General features: G+C 40.3%; 1 protein-coding gene across 17 annotated transcripts in view; it reads right to left on the bottom strand.

Annotated features, from left to right (window-relative positions):
* NRXN1 (neurexin 1) overlaps positions 1–19,548 on the bottom strand; it is a 1,556,457-nt gene that overhangs the window by 951,475 nt on the left and 585,434 nt on the right. For 9 of the 17 annotated variants that reach the window (XM_086927744.1, XM_086927745.1, XM_086927753.1 and 6 more), the window contains one exon: positions 6,184–6,485. In XM_086927744.1, coding sequence (XP_086783870.1) covers positions 6,184–6,485 — 302 coding nt within the window. Of the gene's footprint in view, positions 1–580; positions 605–6,183; positions 6,486–19,548 lie in introns of all 17 variants that reach the window. The other 8 variants (XM_086927741.1, XM_086927742.1, XM_086927749.1 and 5 more) reach the window with 1 other exon arrangement.

The following is a 19,548-nucleotide window of genomic DNA, read 5'->3' as shown; positions in this document are numbered from 1 at the left end:
CACCATCACTGTTTGCACATGACACAAGGTGAGCAGCCGCTTTGTAGCATGCAGGAGGCTAACACCATGCAAAAAAGTAAAATGTAAGAAAAACTAATCAACACACTTATGAAACACACTGCAATGTGCATAAGCCACACCGCACAGATAAGAACAAAAAGGAAATGGAGAGGAGGAACCGAATGGCTTGTGATGGAGTAAGGATGAACGAATGAATGAAGCGTCATTCCCAATGCGATCATCCATGCCATGCGTTATGAATGGGTTAGAACTGGCCGAGCCAGTGAGCACTCAGGCCAGCCACAATTTAGCCGTATCCGTGTTAACCACAGCTTGATGCAAACGTTTGGACGTTAACGATGCCCCTACATGTGAATTAAAAAAAAAGCATAATTGGACAGGAACAGGTTAAATAAGGAGGCCAACAACAGATGAATAGGAGTTGAAAGTAAGCAGAAGAGTACCAACCGCAGTTCCTCTTTTGTCAATGATGTCTACAGTTAAAAGAAAGAAAACACACGGCAAACCCAAAATAAGAAACAATTAGAATGATATCTACCGAACAATGTAGTTTGTTTACCATAGCGTGTCCAATGCCTGAGTGCTTTGTGGAGAAGGGGGGAAAAAGGAAATTAAAAACTGTGAACAAAATAACGATTGTTACTCTAAAAATATGATGGTTTCTACCATGTTAGTACATTACTTTGATTCAGGTAACGGTTAGTAGAATGAAACATTCCATGAATGACATGTTAGTTATTAAGCATGTTAGTAACATATAAAAAGGGCAAAATAAGTTTACAAGAAAAAAAAGCAGACTAACAAAGAGGCCTCCACTGAGGTAACAGCAGAAGTGTTTGTCCTGCAAATATTTTGCATAACTTATCAGCTCTGTACTGAACAAAAACAGACACACGGTCACATTAACCCTTATCTTCCTAAGCTGGTTGTAACTGGTAGATATCTAAAATGGCTGAAGGCGTCTACGCGCCTGAAGCTCCTCAGCTCACCAGTCCTGACAGTGGAGCCCCAACTTTCCCTGGGCAAATTTTATAGGAATCTGTGAGCGTCCCCTACTATTAAATTTACAGCAAAGGAGTAATCCTTTTCAAACTCAAAACTTCAATTTTTATATGGATAGAACTTGGGGTCACAGTTTGTGGCAGAAAAATGGCCCTGACAAACTGAATAAGTTTAATGGATCTCTACTCCTGCCCTGTCAAGCATGCCCTAGTAGATTTTTCTATGCCCGCATCTGTGATGAAGACATAAACACATATGTAGAGCTCCTGTATATTCTATTTCATCAAATCGGAGCCGATTGCATGAGCAAAGGCAAATCTAGAAAGTGGACCTTCGGGAGCATTTGTAAGGTAAAACGGGGATGTGGTTAAAAATAGCTAATTTGCTTGTTCAAACAATTTCCTCTCTAAAATGTTAGGATTAGTGTTTTAAAAATACAGTAATACATAATATTTAGGAAGAATGATTCAATGTAATAAAAATATTTTATCTAAATATAACATTAACAGGCTAAAAGATATACAGCTAAATTAATATCACATATTAAGTAAATAATCCTTTCATTAAGTGTCTCCTTTATGTTTTGATTTTGAAACAAACACTTTTCTAACACTGTAAGTTTCCTTTAAAGCTATGAAGTTAGGGAACGGCTCCTTACCCGTAACCCTCAGCGTTTGAAACTTGTATTATAAGGACACAGAGAAGGGAAAGAAGAGGTTAGGTTAGTCATTGAACAGGTAAACCGCAGCAAGAACCTTCATGTCAGCTGCATTTATTTAAAAAGACAAAATATTTACTATAAGTCAGAGGCATGCAGGGTTACAATAATCTGAAATTATTTAACAGTGATATCAATATAAATGAAGTCAGTGTTTTAGGATTTGCTTTTATTCCCCCCTTAAAATTCTTTTGCTTATGATACATGTAAAACAATCTAATGTATTATTTCAGTAAATGAATAGGTGGTTTAGGGATTGAGGTACTCTATTGTCTTAACTGATATGTTTCACAATGTTCCATTTGGATGTAAATTTACTTATATCTGTAATTTTGTTCCATGACAAACCCACCCTGTCTCATAGCGAGGCCTACAGATCCCCTGAAAGAGGAAGCAATATAAAAGGTTTTCTTAAAAGTACTAATTTTGTTTTCAATAGATTCCTGCGTAAATTCCTTGACTCTGTACATACAATTAGACTGTAGCTAAGCTATGTAAGGTGGCCAGGATTTCATCCCTGTAGAATTCGAATAAGTCGATTAGAAACACCAGTTAATTGGTTAATTGTTTTCGAAGGAAAACTTTAAGCACATGAACACCGAATACAAGTGAACCCAAGGATTTTGCTATCTATTTTTTGTTTGCCAGAATTGACTGTACTTCGAAGAGAACCTACCTTACCATGTGTTCAAAGACTAGGAACACCCTGGCAAAATTTACAAAAAAGTAGAACATCTGCTAAACGTAATCATTTGAGCAGGTGCACATAAGAAAGCTTTTGGGGGTTGCAAATATTGACAGTAGGCTAAATGAAAAGCTGTGGCAGTTGCCGTTTTATATCAATATAACTGGCAATATCATGGAAAATTGCAGGTCCCCAGTGAGAAATTGTAACTAGGATACAATCTTTTTGTTTTTTTGTCTTTTATTTTCCATTTGTAGAAAAAAACACATCCATGAATAGGCTTCTTTTTCTGTACACCCTGGAAGTGTTGGGGGTTCCAGTACTCTTCATACCCTGGAGGAGGGTTTACTCCTGCCAATGTTGCAGCAAATTGCTGACAATTTTCTGGGTGGGAAAGCATTAGAGAATAGTTTAGGAATTTCCAGGATTTCCTGGCATGGCTATTTAGAAAACTCTCAAGTCCAACAACTCATTGTTCAACCCTGCTCAACACCCCTTGCATTTCATGTACTACTGTGTAATCCTAAATATTATGGCGTACAATTATGCAGTATTGGAACATAGGAATGTTGGTAGCTCCATTGAAAACAATGGAGTGCTCCGGGCTTATATTGGCTCGTAGAAGCCCAGAGCTCCAACATTCCAATGTTTCTTCAGGGCACCTGAGGGGATTTCAATCCCCTTGCGCTCCCTGAAGGTTTTGTTTTATTTGTTAGAACGCTATGTCCTCTAGTAGCAGAATGTTCTAATAGCCTTATAGCCCTTCATAGCAGGGCTATACAAAGCAATTCAAGTCCAGCTGCTTTGTTAAAATCCCTCGCCTTCAGCTCGGGATTTTAACGCTGCAGCGGGTCTTTGATAGCCGGCGGGCTATAACGCTATACTAAATGTTTTCATACATTCTAGATATCCATTTGTTTATTCCAGACAGATGTAAATAGAGCCAATTTCTGCTGTACAAGCAGGTTAACAGCAAAAATGAGTTTGTGAATTGGGCCACATATCTCTTTGCCATCCCCCAAATCTTGCCCTTCATTGCCCTTATGGAGTCCATATTGAGGTGTTCTTTCATGTCTCCATTCAAGTCATTTATACAGTACCCAGTGCTTTTTTATATGATTTTACTTGGAGTATTTTATTCAGTTACCTTCAGAGCCAATTCCTTGACTAAACACAATTAATAAATAAATTGCTATATGGAGCTTCCAGATATTATGCAGCACACTTCTTCCAGCTGCATTGAAATTGCTTTTCACATCAAATCTTACTCAAGACTAGTTGCGCATTATAATGCAGCACAGTCATTGTGAAGAGGGTTTAAACAGTGGCAACATTTTTATTTGTAGATGGCCCTGGACTGGGTCAAAGCACAGTCACTTCAGTTACACAGTGCTCTCCTCCTCCACAGAAGCACCCCAGAGACAACTGATTGTCCAACCTTAGAGAAAGTGAGCAGGTGAGTGTAAGAAATCTAATTCTCAACGAACGAGCACCAAGAGCTCTGAATGGCTGCCCGGTCTTCTAGACATCTATGTCTCCATTTCAAACTCACTCTAGTCTCTTTACAAGACGGTGAAAGGGGGGTTATTCTGACTCAAAATTATTTTGTAGCAAAAACAGTTGGTGTATCCCATGACCTTTTAATTTGTAAATAGGTTATAAAATTAGCCCTTGTGCATCCATTTGTTCTATTAATATGTAAAATGCTGATAAAGCTGTGTTCTCTGTAAATTATTATTGAAAGACATGTTTTGCCCATTGCATTTGATGAATGAATGTTAGGCAAACAGTAAACCTAAAGAGGACACATAGAGGGTAATTAGCTTTTGCTATGATACTTTTGTTATCTCCAGGTAGTGGGCAAGGTTGACCTTTGAAATGGCAACCTTAAAAACACATAGCCAAGGAGTGAGAGAGCCCAAATAAATCATTTTTACAGGTAGAATAAGGGACAAAGAGCATCTCGCTTGATTGAGCTGTTTATGTCTACTATCTGGCTGATTTTACTTTTCAATTCTGATTCAAAAGGGTGGATGATTTTATTTTCAGGACATTCTTTTTAAGGTGAAATTTATCTGGCCTCAGTTTCATATTCCTGACAAGTCAGAATATAATATAAAACAAAACATATAACTTTATGTGAAGTTGTAAGATTGCATGGCACTACAGTACCTAGTGGCACCCTTCAGCTGCTTCCTTTGTTCCTTGTTTTCAACACCTTTGCTAGTGTTAAGATTTTCAACCATTTGTGTTCTATTTTTTTATACTAGTTATCAATGTAGTGTTGGCCTGCATAATTACCTAGGTAATCGTTAATTATTATGTAAAAAATGCAAATACAAGGAGAAGGTAGATATAAATACAATTCATGAATAAGTAGATTTTAAAATCGGGCACATGGTCAAGTTGTGATAATATACTTTTTAGAGGTTTTGTGGTGTAGAAGCTACATAGCTGATTCTTCATCCAAGAAATCAAGTTCCAAGTATCTTATCAAAACTTTGATAGGTTACTTGTTATTCCTTTGTTCGCATTCCCTTAGCTTTCTAAGTGGGGGTGCTTAGAAATATACTCACCAACTGTGTGAAGAGATATGCAAACAATGTAAAATTTGCATTCATTGAACTTAGAGCTCCAAGTAAAACGTTGCTATTTTTTATACACCATGTGTTTATAAGCATGTAGCTATGGAAATAACACCTGGATTACTTTATGCAAAGTATTATGTTTATTATCGAACTGTATTTGGAGAAATGCATAATTCTCAAATACATAAAATACAAGTTTCAAATGGTTCCAAATCATAAAATCGTTTTACTCAACATCTTTTTGGTTACACAACATCTACTTGTTTGGGAAAATCGCCTTCTTTATCATTTTAAACCTATCTCCAACATTTTTTTTATTACATCTCCTTTTTATATTGCCATCTGTGCTCATTTTTTTAAAAAGAATGTATGAGTAACTATGCACAAACACATGCAATAGCCGCATACCCTTATGATTCTCTCTAACTTTCAAAGCCTTGATCCTTTATTTAAACATAAAATCAAAGCAATCTATCTAAATACGTTAATAATTGACACTTTTTGAGACATTTGAAATTATTATTTTCTTTTCAACTTTTTAAAATGTGAAGACATGGTAAGTCAGATTTTAGTTTTGTGCCCTAGAGTACATTGTTGAGATTGTTCTATGGTATTAAGGAGGTTGAAGGGATGCAAAAATAAATAGTTGGCTAAGAAATTTTTGAAAAATGTGTTTAAGAAAACTATTTTATTAAAGGCTACCATTTTAAAGGACGTGATTCATTTTGCCAGAATAGTTTTCCATTTCAATTGGCAAATTATAGGTTTTATTAAATGACCTTAGTTGTACCGCCGAACGTGTCGTCAATAGGAAGATGTGCATTTGTTGAGTTCCATGATGTACCTATGCAGTGACCATACAAACTAGAATAGCCATAGTCGAAACCTTTTAACGTTGAAAGGATTAGACCTTGGTGTACCAAAACTGGACTGCCTCCTATTGCAGAATACTATCTTTAAAGGGATGACAGTAATGTATGCAGAGCTATTTTGAAGAGCCTCTAGACCCACATTACTTTCTAGATATGCCCCTGCTCAAGGTTGGCAGACACATGAATCCAGAGGTATGAAAGTTCCACTAGAAAATGGCGGCTTTGTTCGGAATTCAAGTTGCTGTGCTTTTAGGCATTGAAAACAACATGTTATTTTTCCATCCATTGTACTGTTACCTGACGCAGATTTCTGGTGACCTTCACGTCGTGCCAGGCATTGTCATTAAATTTTCCATTCACAGGTTCCACCAGGGCCTCAAAGGCCCCTGACCCCAAATTAATAACCAGCGAGACCGCTCCGTTTTTCAGTGCCAGATTGACGTAATCAGCTGATTTTCCTGTGTGAAGCATGAGTCCATTCCTCTGTAGAGTCTTAAACGAGAGTGTGATTTCATCGCTGCTGCTTTGAATAGGGTTCTGGGACAAATCATAGCAGAAGAATTCTGACCCTTTGAAGGTTGCAATATATTCATCCTTCCCTGGAAAACAAGAGAAAGAGAAACGCATCATGAGTTAAAGCCGCCTCATAGAAATGTCCCAATTATCTATTACCTCAAACAATTAAACAGATGTGAGTGTAAATGAAAACCAGGCATTTCTCGGACTTACACTGGCATTCTTTTTTCATTTCAAAAGAATTGTATTGTTATAAAGAAGCAAATGAAGATACAGAATACAAGTATAAGTGACACAATTGATAACAGATAAAAAGCAATCAGAAGCTGAAATTCAAAAATGAGTCGTAGCAAATACATCTATCAACATTAAATATTCAAACGAGAACATACATGTGAAAACACTTAAGCAAGAAAATGTTGTATACTCTAGGATTTCTTTCATGGACCAGCATGCAAAACAAGAAGGAATTAGCGCAGCAATGGATTTAACTTTATTCAGTTTTCCGGGCATTCATTTTTGCAGGGTGTTACATGTATTAAACAACTGATTTAAAATGCTATTTTTCGCATCATTTATGAATACTATAAAACCACTGGAGCTCTCTCGAAAAAAGAAACAACTTTCTGTGTATCTCCAAGATCACTTGCTCTTCAAATCAGTGTAGCTGTTGATTCACTATATATGTTTCCTTCTATGAAATTCACAGATAATTACATACGTCCTCCTGGGAGTATGTACTCTTGCAGGTTTACGATAGTAGTTGTGGAATCATTTTGTGACTTGCAGATTCTCACATGCATTACCATTTACACATGTAAATGTGCATGGTATACATTAAGGCATGTGCGTTTGTAACTCAATTGTGCAAATACACATTGAAAACAATTTCTCGAAGAGGGAAACATTTCTGTTCCCACGAGCTATCACTTCCGCTGCACACTCACCGGTTTTTGGGTGTTCCCTCCAGATCTCTACCTTAGATACAAACTGTAATACATTTCTGATTGTGCCCAGGAGAGAGCGGTGTCTTGCAAACATCTACAAACACATTCAGGGTATCTCACCCTGCCCTAATCCCCACACCCCAGCTACTCTAAACAGATGTGCTCGGACATTACAGTGAACTTTACCGGTTAATTTCATGCGAGAGTAAACAGTATTGTAAGTGATGCTTTGTAAATAGGATACATTATTATTATTATTTTAGAGGCTTTTGTAGCGCGCTCTGTTACTAGGAAAATAGTATCCTGGCGCGAAAGGGATGAGGGGGCGGTTGGGAACATATAGGGAGAATCTTTTCCTCAGTTAGACTGGGCCAGCTTGGTGGACAGCTCGATAGGCGAGGACAAGGATTTTAAATAAAATCCTGTGGGCAACTGGGAGCCAGTGTAGGGTGCGGAGAGGTTGATGGACACTTGAACTTTTTGGAATATTAAACAAAAGCCGTACAGCGGCATTTTGTATAACTTGGAGGCGATGGATCAGATAGGCAGGAAGGCCGCAGAAGAGGCCATTTGCGTAATCCAGTCTGGATAATATGAGGGCGCGGATGACGGTCTCTTTGGCCGCTCTCGGGAGGAGTGGGAAGAACCTGCATAAAGTTTTAAGTGTAGAAAAGCAGATCCCGGTAAGTTTTTTTAAATGATCCTCGAATCTGAGGTCATTGTTAAACCAGACTCGAAGATTTTTGGCAGGGCCTCCGATGGATTTGGGGCATGGTAGATTGGGCGGCCAAAGTTGTCTGGGAAGGAGCCATATAGCAGGATTTCAGATTTGCTTTCGTTGCATTTTAGTTGGGCGAGGGCAAGCCAGCGAAAGACAGATAACAAGCAGGTTTGGGCTCCAGATGTATCCAGGTTGTTTTTGGGCCACGTGAACAGGAGTTGAGTGTCGTCAGCGTAGGCCATTATTTTTGCTCCCAGTTGTTCAGCGAGGTAAATGAGCGGGGTTAGATATATATTAAAAAGCTGGGGGCTAAGACATGACCCGCAGCACTTTGTGAGTATAATACATGAAATATATAAAAATGGTGCCATGTTGCGATTTACAAAGTGACGCATCTAGGTAGGTGCGCCACTTTGTATACCCCTGCGCCACATAATACCTGCACCAGGTATAATGTATGCAGGTGTGGCGTTCCAACGCAAGTAAGGCTCGTAGAAGTGACACCACTTCCAGGATGCAAATTTTTCTATATCATACGCCTGCATCACAGCAGGCGTAAGACAGACGCAGGCAAATTTGAATTGGGACTTGCCAATGTGAAATGACCCATTGCTAAGTTGCGTCACTTTTGTGACACACTCCAGCAATGCGTCATTTTTCCGCCTACAGACATGTCAGAAATACTGACGTATCTGTTACTCCTTGCAACATTATGCATCATACTGTAAATATGACGCAACCAGCATGTCGCAATGAGGGCGCAATGAAAAGTGACGCATCGCTGTTTTCATGCATTGATACGTCACTTTTCAGAAATGAGGCCCTTAGATTAAACAAAATGCAAACTGGTGTGTGGTCACTTGTGGTCACTATTGCCATATTGTCATTCCTTACTATATTTTGGGACTCACAGACCTTGTCTTTCTCCGAGAGTTTGTATTATGGATTAAAACAAGGGAGTGGAAACATATTGGTTTATGGAGTGTGATTGTTTGGGCTTGGATTCTGTGTTTGCCGAGAAAGGGCACACACATTTAGAATGCAGCATATGAGTGTTGTTGTCTTGCAGCTGCTGTAATGTATGTACTTTCAGAAGACAATTTTAAGGAGCAAAGAGAGGGTAAGAAACTTAAATGAGCAACACTTTTTCATGTACATCAATTGAAAACTCAAAGGGAAGCCAGGTGGTAAATCATTATTTCAAAGAAGTCTGTGGTTGGTGAAATATAATATGCAGGAATTCTGGGAATAATTCAGAAAGCAATGAAGAAGGAGCCCAACAGAGAAAGGCTCATAGCACCTGTTTGCAGGATAGCCACAGGTGAACCGATCTTCTTAAAATGTATTGAACAGTGAGAGAGATTATTAGAGGTGAAATTGGTACACAACAGAGGTATTAGGAAACCTCAAGGCTTTTAGAGCTTGAGTAGTAACAGGATTGAACTCTAGGAAACCAGGATAAGGGCCAAGTCATGAATTCAAGACAAATGGAGCTTATGAAGTCAATTAAGCTGTTTTTGGAGCCTTTTAGTAAGCATGGAAGTGAGTGTAACTCAGACTAGCTAAAACGTGTGTACAAAGGAACATCTGAGGTAGGGAATTCTAGATTTTAGGCAACAGAAAGAAAGTGGAGTAGCCAAAACATCATGACCTACAGATCTTTGGGACCTTCTGTAAATTGAGGGTGGAGGATCTGAGAGGCATCCCAGGCAGGCATGGGGAGGCTAAAGGTCTTAACAGTAAGGGGCCAATTTCATGATTTGCTCATGCATGATGCATAGGGTCTTGAACTGAACTTAACATTTCACCAGAAGCCAATGGATTCCCTAAGAGCCCCAGTAGCAGACTGATGTTTAGGGATGTTTGCCAAAAGTTGAGTGGCAGCGTTATGCACAGACTGCAACCTTCAATGAGGTGAGCCAAGATCCTGTAGTCAAGACATGATAGCAAGAGGGCTTCTATAATCACTCCTTTGGCTTTGAAAGGGAGAAGCTTAAGAACCTACCTCAACAGTCTCAGGGTGCCTTAACAACTGGCAGCAAGTTGTATGGGTCAGTGGTACATCGTAACACTAGGGTCCAACTACATCCCAAAGCTCTTATCAAGCTTTTAGGGGTTGCCAACTCAAGCAGTCCGGTAGGGGGCTAGGGACATTGCTGCAGAATTTGTTGCTCAGCAGCATAATGTCTTTTTTGTCCTCATTGAGTTTTAGTTTAGAGCCAGCCATTCAGCTGGCTACTTCCTGGAGGCAGGGAATCAAAGATAAGTGACTAGAGCTGGGGTCAGGGGAAATTGATATAACTAACTGGGTGCCATCAGTGTAAGAAACTAATGACCACCTCATTGAGCCCACAATCTTGGCATGGGGAGCATATGAAGATTTAAAAGGGTGGGGCTCAGGGAGGAGGCCTGCGGAATCCCGCAACTGAGTAGGAAACTAGCTGAGTATCAGGACTAGTTCAAAACCTGGAAAGTTTAATTCTCCAAAAAGGAGAGCCATTTTAGAGCTCTGTTCTCTATACTGGCCTTGGGTATTCTCTGAATAGGGGTTGGGTGGTCCATGGTATTGAAGGCAGCACTAAGGTCTAAGAGGGTGATAGCTGCAAATCCTTTTTGATCCAGAAAATGCCTAATTTGCTCAACCATTGCCAGCAGCCCCGTTTAGATGCTGTGTTGAGGCTGAAAACAGGTTTGAATAGGATAAAGGACTTCATTAGATTCGAGGCAGGTGGAAATATTTTTGTTGACATGTTTTTCTAAAAGCCTTGAGACTCCAGGTGACAAGGAAATTGGCTTATATGTACTCAGGCAGAGGGGGTTAAAGTTGGATTTCTTTAGAAGTGGCTTTACTATAGCATGCTTCCACTGATTGGGATCTGCCCATCAGCGAGGGAAGGACTTAACAGGTCTAACACCACTGGGTCAATAACTTCTGATCCCTGGCGTAGAATATGGAGAGGGGACGGGTCTAAAAGAGAACCTGATTTTATTGTATGTGGAGATCTTCTGCAGTGTTCGTTGTAAGATTTGATAAAAACATGAGAAGGCCCTCTTGATGATATGAAGAGGATTCATTACAAGAGAAAACACCCAAAGTAGGTATATCAGGGAAAGAAGAATAAATATCCATGAGTTTCTTCTGAAAGAAGCTTGCCAGATCATTGCTGTGTAGGGCTCTGTGATTCCTTTGAGAATCTTAAGGATCTCATTGAAGTGGCTAGATGAATTAGGAATTTTAATGGAGAACAATAAATACTTGCACCTGTGTGTGTCCCTGATTGACAAATATAGTTTACCTGTAAGTCCCTTTCGAAAATGTTATACCATATACCCAGGGCCTGTAATTTTAAATATTACTAGTGAGCATACAGCACTGGTTGTACCACCCGCTTAAGCCAGAAACCTGTCCCAGGATGCTTGTTTCTGGTCCAGGGAAGACATGCTTGGCAGTTTGGGCTGGACTGTTCCCATGAGGCACAGGGTCAGACTGATTTGCAAAGGCCATGTCTGACCTTGGGCGGTGGAGTAAGCTAAAGAATGATGATGGATTAAACCCCAGATCAGTTGACTGGGGGTGATTGTTGCAATGTTCAACACTCCCTTTGGTTTTGCTTTGTTCACCCACACAAGTAGCCTTTCGAACCTGTTTCAGGCCTGCTGTTGCAGGGCCTGTGTGTCTTGTTTACTGCCACTTAGACTTGCCATTTAAAAACACCCCTTTTGTTACACATAGGTCATATTTAAGGACAGCCCTAGGTAGCCCTAAGGGCAGGGTGAGGTGTAAGTAGAAGGACATGTAGTTTTAAGTTTTACATGCCCTGGTAGTGCTAAACAGCTACATTTGGTTTTCACTACTGTGAGGCCTGTACCTCTAATGGGCTAGCATTGGGAATTTAAAGCTGATTTGAAAGGAGTAGTTAAATCATGTTTCATATCTTTGAAATGGCAATGATAAATCCTCTTCTGTTGTAAAGATGTACTTGACATTAATATTTTAGAAATGCCTCTTTTAGAAAGTGGACATTTTTCTGCTCCTAATTTTGCTCTGTGTGCGTGCAGCCTGTCTCCTATACATGTCTGGGCTTGGTGTGAGCTACAGCTTGTGCATTTTCTCTAGACAGCCATAGACAGAAGATAGCCTTGCTGGGTAGGAAGGGAGAGAGAGAGCTCACAGTCACATCTGAATAGGCTGTGTTCTGTCCCAACGCCAGAGACTGATTAACCCACACACACACATAGCCAGGCAGACAGGGCTGGGATGAAAGGGACCCTGTGTCCTCTAAGGAGCTGCCTTGAAGTCACCCCCCACTTCAAAGGCACATTTGGGGATGAGCACTGGGGCGGGGATCCTATCAAATCAGTACACTATTGGATCTGGAAATACCTCTGGTAGGGTAAGGACTGCTGTGGTATAAGTATTTCCACTTTGCCTTGACTGACCATTTTAAGGAACTGATTCTCGGCTTTGCTGAGCTGCCCTGTAGTCTGTTTATCTCTGTTCTGACAAGGACAATGAATATATCCCTCTCACTTGAACTCAGAGTGACTCCAAGGGCTTGCTGGCTTGCTGGCTTGCTGGCTTGCTGGCTTGCTGGCTTGCCTCATGTTTTCTGAAGTCTCAGGGACACAAAACACTCCCTACAATCTTTCTGGTGCTGCTGGACTATGCCATCTGTGAGTCCTACCCTTGCCTGAGGTGTCCCTCCAATCTTTGGCCTTAGAAGTGGGTTCTTGAAGCTTTTTATCAACATCAACATTGATGCAATAGGAGATATGCGCCGATCCGAACTGCTGCATCACCTTCAATGCAGAAGCAGCAGCAGCTCAACAACAGAAATTCTACTGCCGGTGCAGCTTGACACCGACGGACAGTGTGACTCAACATTGACGCAGTGCCTGAAAATTGGTTTGACACCAAAGCTTCAATCAACTGCACAGATTGGTGCTGACACTCGCCTCCATCAATGGACTGACAAAGATGCGGCACCTCCACGACTCCTTGCCTGGAGCCTTCAATGTCATTGCTTTGCTCCATCCAAGGTACTTTGTCAGCGGGACCTGTCCGAGTCCTGTTGTGGGCCAGCCCTCGATTGTTGTCGACCTGATCTTTTAATTTGTCTTTGTCTAGCATGACCTCAAGTAACCTTTTAGCACTGTTGACTTCTAAGCACTATTTTTAGTTTATTCTTTAAAAATTCATAACTCCAGTTCTGCTAATTGAATTTTTGTCATTTTGGTCTTGATTTACTCAGACAAATTCTTTGTTTCTAAATGTGTGGAGTCTTTTTATGGTGTTTTCATTATGTTTGTGTGTGTGTATGTGTGTTTTGCACAACTACTTGCCTATTCACTCTTAAATTAAGCCTGCCTGCTCTGTGCCAAGATGCCAGAGGGTGAGCACAGGTTAATTTAAAGTGTGTATCTACTACCCTGACCAGGGTTGTGGTCCCAACTTGCACAAGATTCAAACTTCTGCCAAGTAGACGCCCAGTTCATAAAACGGTTGCACACCTAAAAGCAATGTGCTGTCTCCTTCAATTTTACGAATGGTATATTTTAGCTCTGAGTCGTTTCTTCTATTTTTTGATCTAGGAGACATCTTAAATGCGGTAACGTTGATTTCTTGCACTACTCAATGAAAGACAATGAAGATTTGCATAATTGTCCAAGAACTTCCCAAGATGTTGGGACTTCTGGTTATACCTATTTCATATGATTTTCTAATTAGCCCAAGTCAGTTGTGACATAATGCTCCTTTAATGTGTCAGTAGCTTGTTAGAATAATTTAAAAAATGAATATACAAGGATTAGATACTAGTATTTCTAGCCAACTATATTGTCCCAGTGCTGAATCAATCTCCATTTATGTCCAATTAAAAGATAGAGTAAGAGTATAACAGCAATGTATTCCCATTGGATAAGACATGTATCAAGGACATATGAGACACCTATTATGAGGTATTTGAGACAAAACATTCTTAGGCGTGTTTGTGTGATCTTATTTGATTCTGCCTCTGTGACTTTCTTCATTATCTATCAAATGTCTTAACACATTGTGTCCTAAAGTCATTATGCAAGAATAAATTGTTTTGAATGTGTCTGGAGACTTAAACTGCACAGATTAGCATGGTACCTGTATGCAATGAGGTTCAGCATCTCAACAGCAGGGCCGGACTGGCCGTAGCAGGCACCGAGGAATGCCCCGGTGCGCCGCATTGGTGGGGGCCGTTTTTGGGCCTCTGGGGGCCATTTTTGTTACAGTGAAAGGTAAAAGGAGCCTACAAGGGATTTAATTTAAAACAAGCTTCTGTTGGTCTAAGATTATTCGGCGGGTTAGTCCTTACGAAACAAACACCAAAGTGTCATTAGACAACATCAATCAATGACATTTCCTAGCATAGACATCACTGGAGGACCTAAGAGTTTGAAAATATAAATTTTTATATATAGTAAGCAATATCAAAAGGAGTACAAACAAATGAAACCAATCAGCAAAGAGTCATGGAAAGAAGTAAAATCAAATTAACCTAGCAATACATGACCAGACAACTATTCCAACTTAATCATGGGCAACAAACCTCGTAATGAGCATATGTATTACTCTAGAATAACAACACTTCTTAGGAATAGAGGGTAGAGTCGACGTTTCAGTCTTTTCGACTGTAGTCCATTAGACCATCTTCAGGACGATGACTGAAGCTGAGAAAAAAGTCTCTTCTAAGGGATAGCGAAGCCAGCCTAGTGCCATGTACTTAATATATGGTCACTGCTGTGCTTTAAGTGCTGTAATATAGTATAAGTATTTTCCAGTTCTTTGTACTTTGGAAGGAGACGTCTGTATCAAACAGGCAATTATCTTCCAAATACTGTATGAACATGCACAATCTTACTCGAATAATGAGCGTAGCCTGGAAACCGGCGTTCCTCCAAGGGATCAAAGCAGCACATGTGCACCCTTGTAGGCTCCTTTTACCTTTCATTGTACTGCCTAAGCCTCCAAGGGTATATTGGGTTTCACAAACTATTGATTGCTTTTGTTACAGGGCGGTTTTGCAGCATAGCTGCAAAATTGCCCCTGTAACAACATTGGCTGAAAACCGGCCTTGGCAAAGAGCTCGGCCACACCCCCAACCCCCAGGGAGGGGGGCAAGGGGGCCAGCCGAGCACTTAGTCAGGTCCGGGTTTGGTTCCCAGTCCGGCCCTGCTCAACGGGGCCTATATAAATATGCATATAGAATCATAGGTGGGCAACCGTGAACTGCACATCAATCAGGTTTTCTATGATGTTACACCGAAGCTTTAGGTGAAAAACATCCCTATTACTCACTGTTACCCCTCTATAATTGTATGTTATATATGCCCCTCTCAAAAAATGCTCCTGCTTATAACAAGAGGTGGGAATAACTTGCATATTTTGTGTAGCATAAGCACCCGGCATTACCCGAGAATTCCATCAGATTATGCAGAATCATGCAAAAAGAGTACTTCTCTGTTTACCACTATTTGTGTTGTGTGACATATATAGCTATTTCTTAGGGCAAAAAAACCCCAGGTAAGAAATAGCGTTAAATGCCACAGAACACAAATAACAAGAGTGAGCCACAGCTAGCACTCGATAAATGTGCTCTAGTGGTAGGATTTTTCTCCAAATGACTCCTGGCATTTAGCACCTTTTTCTTAACTCCAAATTCACCCTTGCATCAAATATGGACATGAGGATGCATTTTTGTGCTAATAACGAACGCAAAATGCAGCAGAATGTGAATATCAAGTGTGAGAGGTAGCTCGACTCACTAAATGTTCTCGTGCCGTAGGATTTTTTACCCCAAATTAGGCAAGGTGGAGCAATTACGCAATTATCGCTAATTCGGAGTCAAACAGTATTATAGAATTAGCTAAATTAGTCCCATTACTCCTGCACCATAGAAATTCCACCCGGGTTTACTTATAACTGCTAGGCTGAGGCAAAGGACTAATGTGGTAGCAATACATAAGAAGGTGCTGCCTCCCTTTCCCAAATATGAAAAAATACGGTAACTCCCATTCTTAATCAACCGCCACCACATTCCCTGTCTTCATTTCCCTCTTGCACTGTGCTTTCTGCTTTCTGCTTTCTGCTTTCAGTCACGCAGGGCTGACAGACTCTCAGATAGCCCTATCTGCCTAGGAAGGGGTAACAGATTTTGTTATCAACTGTTTCTGCCTTATAGCAGTGCATTACTGGATTTGATTCAAGTTATTCACACTAGGAGCTCTCAGCCACAGGCATACATAACAATAAAGTGCAATATATAAAGGCTGTGCAGGAAACAGTCACTCAGAGAGAACTGTAATTTTCATTGTCATGATCAGTCAATATTTTATTGTGGAGTGATATGGGTGTAGCATCTTGAACATTGTGTCACTAGAAAATTCTAACAACCAAGAGCTGCCCACAAAGAATTTCATCTTATAGTAATAATTGTACTATATTTGGACACACATCATAATGTAATAAGGTCCATTAAATCAACAATAACAAATGCCATACAACAGAATACTTTGGCAGCAAATAGGAAGCAATAGCTATGGAATGTTGTGTTCTTTTGTATGAATTCCCCTAGTTTTTGAAAGTGTTCAGTGCACATCCACTCAAATGGACTGTTTTTTGAAGCAGAAGGGCTATGATGCTATTGAAGCATTCCGTCCTTTGAGGATGGGTAAAATGTTCTAAAATAAACAGGGAAAACACATTCAAGCATTGGAATGTTGGAGCAGAAGGTCTATGCAGCAGTTATTATCCCTGAGCTACTTTGTTGTCATCAATGGAGGTTTCAACATTCCAAAGTTCTAGAGAGAATAAGGTTTATCTTAGAAGCTGATAAACTGAGCAGGCATTTTATGTGCAAATGTGCTGAACATTTTAATTAGCATGTGCTTCCTTTATGTTGCTTCTTGCAACAACTGTGTATCAATTTACAGCCCCTTTGAATAGCAGATATTTGAGCGTGTCCACCTGTTTTGTCAGATGAGGTGGAATTTTTAACCACTTCCACCACCTGATAAAAAAATTATTTTAGGTAATTGTTGGAAAATGGCTCTTTTCAAAAGGTCACCCCAAACCTTTTGCCTTCCTCCTCCTCTTTATGAACTCATTTTTCTGGCTTTAGGACTCAGAGCAATTTACCACTGCTAACCAGTGCTAAAGTGCCTGTGTTTTCCCCATACAACATGGTTTGATTTGCTAACAATATGTATATTTATTTTACCTATACATCCCTAGTAAGGTGCACTATCTGTGTCGAGGGCCTGAAAATTAAATGCTACTAGTGTGCCCCACACTTAAGTAGTCCTTGAAGCCTGTCTCATGCCTGCCACTGTAGAGCCTGTGTGTGCAGTTGAACACTGCCTTGTCGACCTGTCATTTAAAAACCCTTGCCAAGCCTTAAACTCCCCTTTTAATTCATATAAGTCACCCTTAAGGTAGGCCCTAGGCAGGGTGCTGTGTAATCAAAAGGTAGGAATTGCCAGTCAAAATAGTTTATTTCGGAAACATCCCATAAAACAAATATATAGATATAACACAAATATTTTAAAATCAAAGTTCTTATGCGTAGTGCAATCACATAGCGAGCAGTTACAAGTAATGAGAATTAAATATGCAAATGGTAAATATATTAAAATCATCCAAATAGAGTACATGCATTAAAACATCTTTTACTAACTGTGTGCATGCAGACATGCCCATCATGAATATTATGCTGGTTCATCATATATTAGAAAAAAGTTTATCTAATGAGGCTTCATCTTGTTATGCTTACAGTAGTATTCCAAGAGTGTTTCTTATACACATCACTGCTATGAGGTACCAACCAATATTAAAAGCCATCCCTTCACTGTAATCAGATCGTAGGATCTTATAAGCTACAGCATATTGTCATGTGCTTAAAGCAGAGCAGAACCTCCTGAGCTTAGTATATGCTGGGCAAAAGAAAAGTAAATGTGCTATGTCCTCAGTATGACAGGAGCATAGTGGACAATTCTGCATTTTCTCTCTGGCGGTGCGCCACTTATATGTAAAAATACTTACAAGTAGCCTGCCAAGTTGCGTGAGAGTGGTAGAATAAAAGCATAATGAAATAATTATAGTGCTGGGACAGGTCTGAAGATCAAGAAGCCCTCCGTCAAACCACCAGGCTTTGCATTGCGATGGTATGACTGAAAGGTAAAGGCCCAGTATTTTTCTTTAACAATTGCCTTAAAATTGATATTCATTTATTTGAGATGGATTAAACTACAGCATACCCAGGCCTAGCAGATCCAAATGGGTTTTCATGAAATTAACCCATGGTATGGTGGTACTTTTCCTTACAGATAAGACTTCCTCAAAGGTAGACCTGTATTTAGCTAGTTTGAGGGTGGACCATATTCTACCCCAATAAAATATAGATCTCATCTTAAAAAGCCCCCCATTCTTTTAAGGCCTGTGTCAAAGAAAGGCGGACACATGGAGTACTTTGTGGTAGACAAAACAGTGATTTTAGAAGATGGGCCTTCCATTTGGGTGTTTTATCGTACCTAACCCCAGGTATTCAAATTGGTCCATGTGCTGGAGTTCTGCTCCTCACATATAAACCCACTGGTTGAAAGTTTTTTGTGGTTTAAGAATCTTAATCGTAGTTTTAGAGGTGTTAACTTCCAGACCTCTTGAGATGCAATAATTTGCAAAGCTTTTAAATAGACTCTACAAACCCCTGGGACTGAGGGAGAGTAGCACTGTGTTATCTGTGAATAGAAAGGTGGGAAAGGTAAGCACCCCCCCCCAGTTTTGGGCAATCAGGAGCACCTTTTAGGAAGAAACCCACCAGGTTTGATATAGAGGGAGAACAGAGCTGGGGCAAGAACACAACCCTGTCGTACCCCACGAACAATGGGTGTATGATCAGTTAGCTCCCCCTGCTCCCCACCTTGCATGGGCATAGACCTTCTCATGCAATCTGATTAGAGTGTTTAGTAGGTTTGAATCAATACACATACTGGTCTGTGATGACCACAGTAGGCTTCTTGGGACCATGTCAAAAGCAGCCCTCAAATCAACAAAGGAAATATTCAAGTGATCTTTTGACAGGGCCAATAATTCCACAGTAAGACATTTAACGCACTGACCGGTGCACGAATTCCGCAGCAGTGCGGATGATTTAAGGAGTGTGCATGTTTCGGACAGCCCCTGGCTGTCCTCCGCACACGCCCACTGTGACGTCAGATGGCCGGGGGCTGTCTGACGCACGGAACGGGTTAAACGCAAAGCCTGATCCATGGTGCTCACTTTCAAGTAGATTCCATCTTAATACAGGGAAATAATGTTTTTGTCATCCATCCAGTCTTAATTTCCAGATACGGTCTGGAGACAGAAAACCTTTTGTAGGTTATCAATCAAGCTTACTGGCCTGTAATTGCCTGCAGAGGTCCGATCACCCTTTTTAAAAATATGAATGATCT

The sequence above is a fragment of the Lissotriton vulgaris genome, chromosome 6, assembly GCF_964263255.1.
Source record: "Lissotriton vulgaris chromosome 6, aLisVul1.2, whole genome shotgun sequence".
NCBI classification, from domain to species: Eukaryota; Metazoa; Chordata; class Amphibia; order Caudata; family Salamandridae; genus Lissotriton; species Lissotriton vulgaris.
Note: the sequence above shows the minus strand (reverse complement) of the source record. Positions and strands in the feature narration are given on the sequence as shown.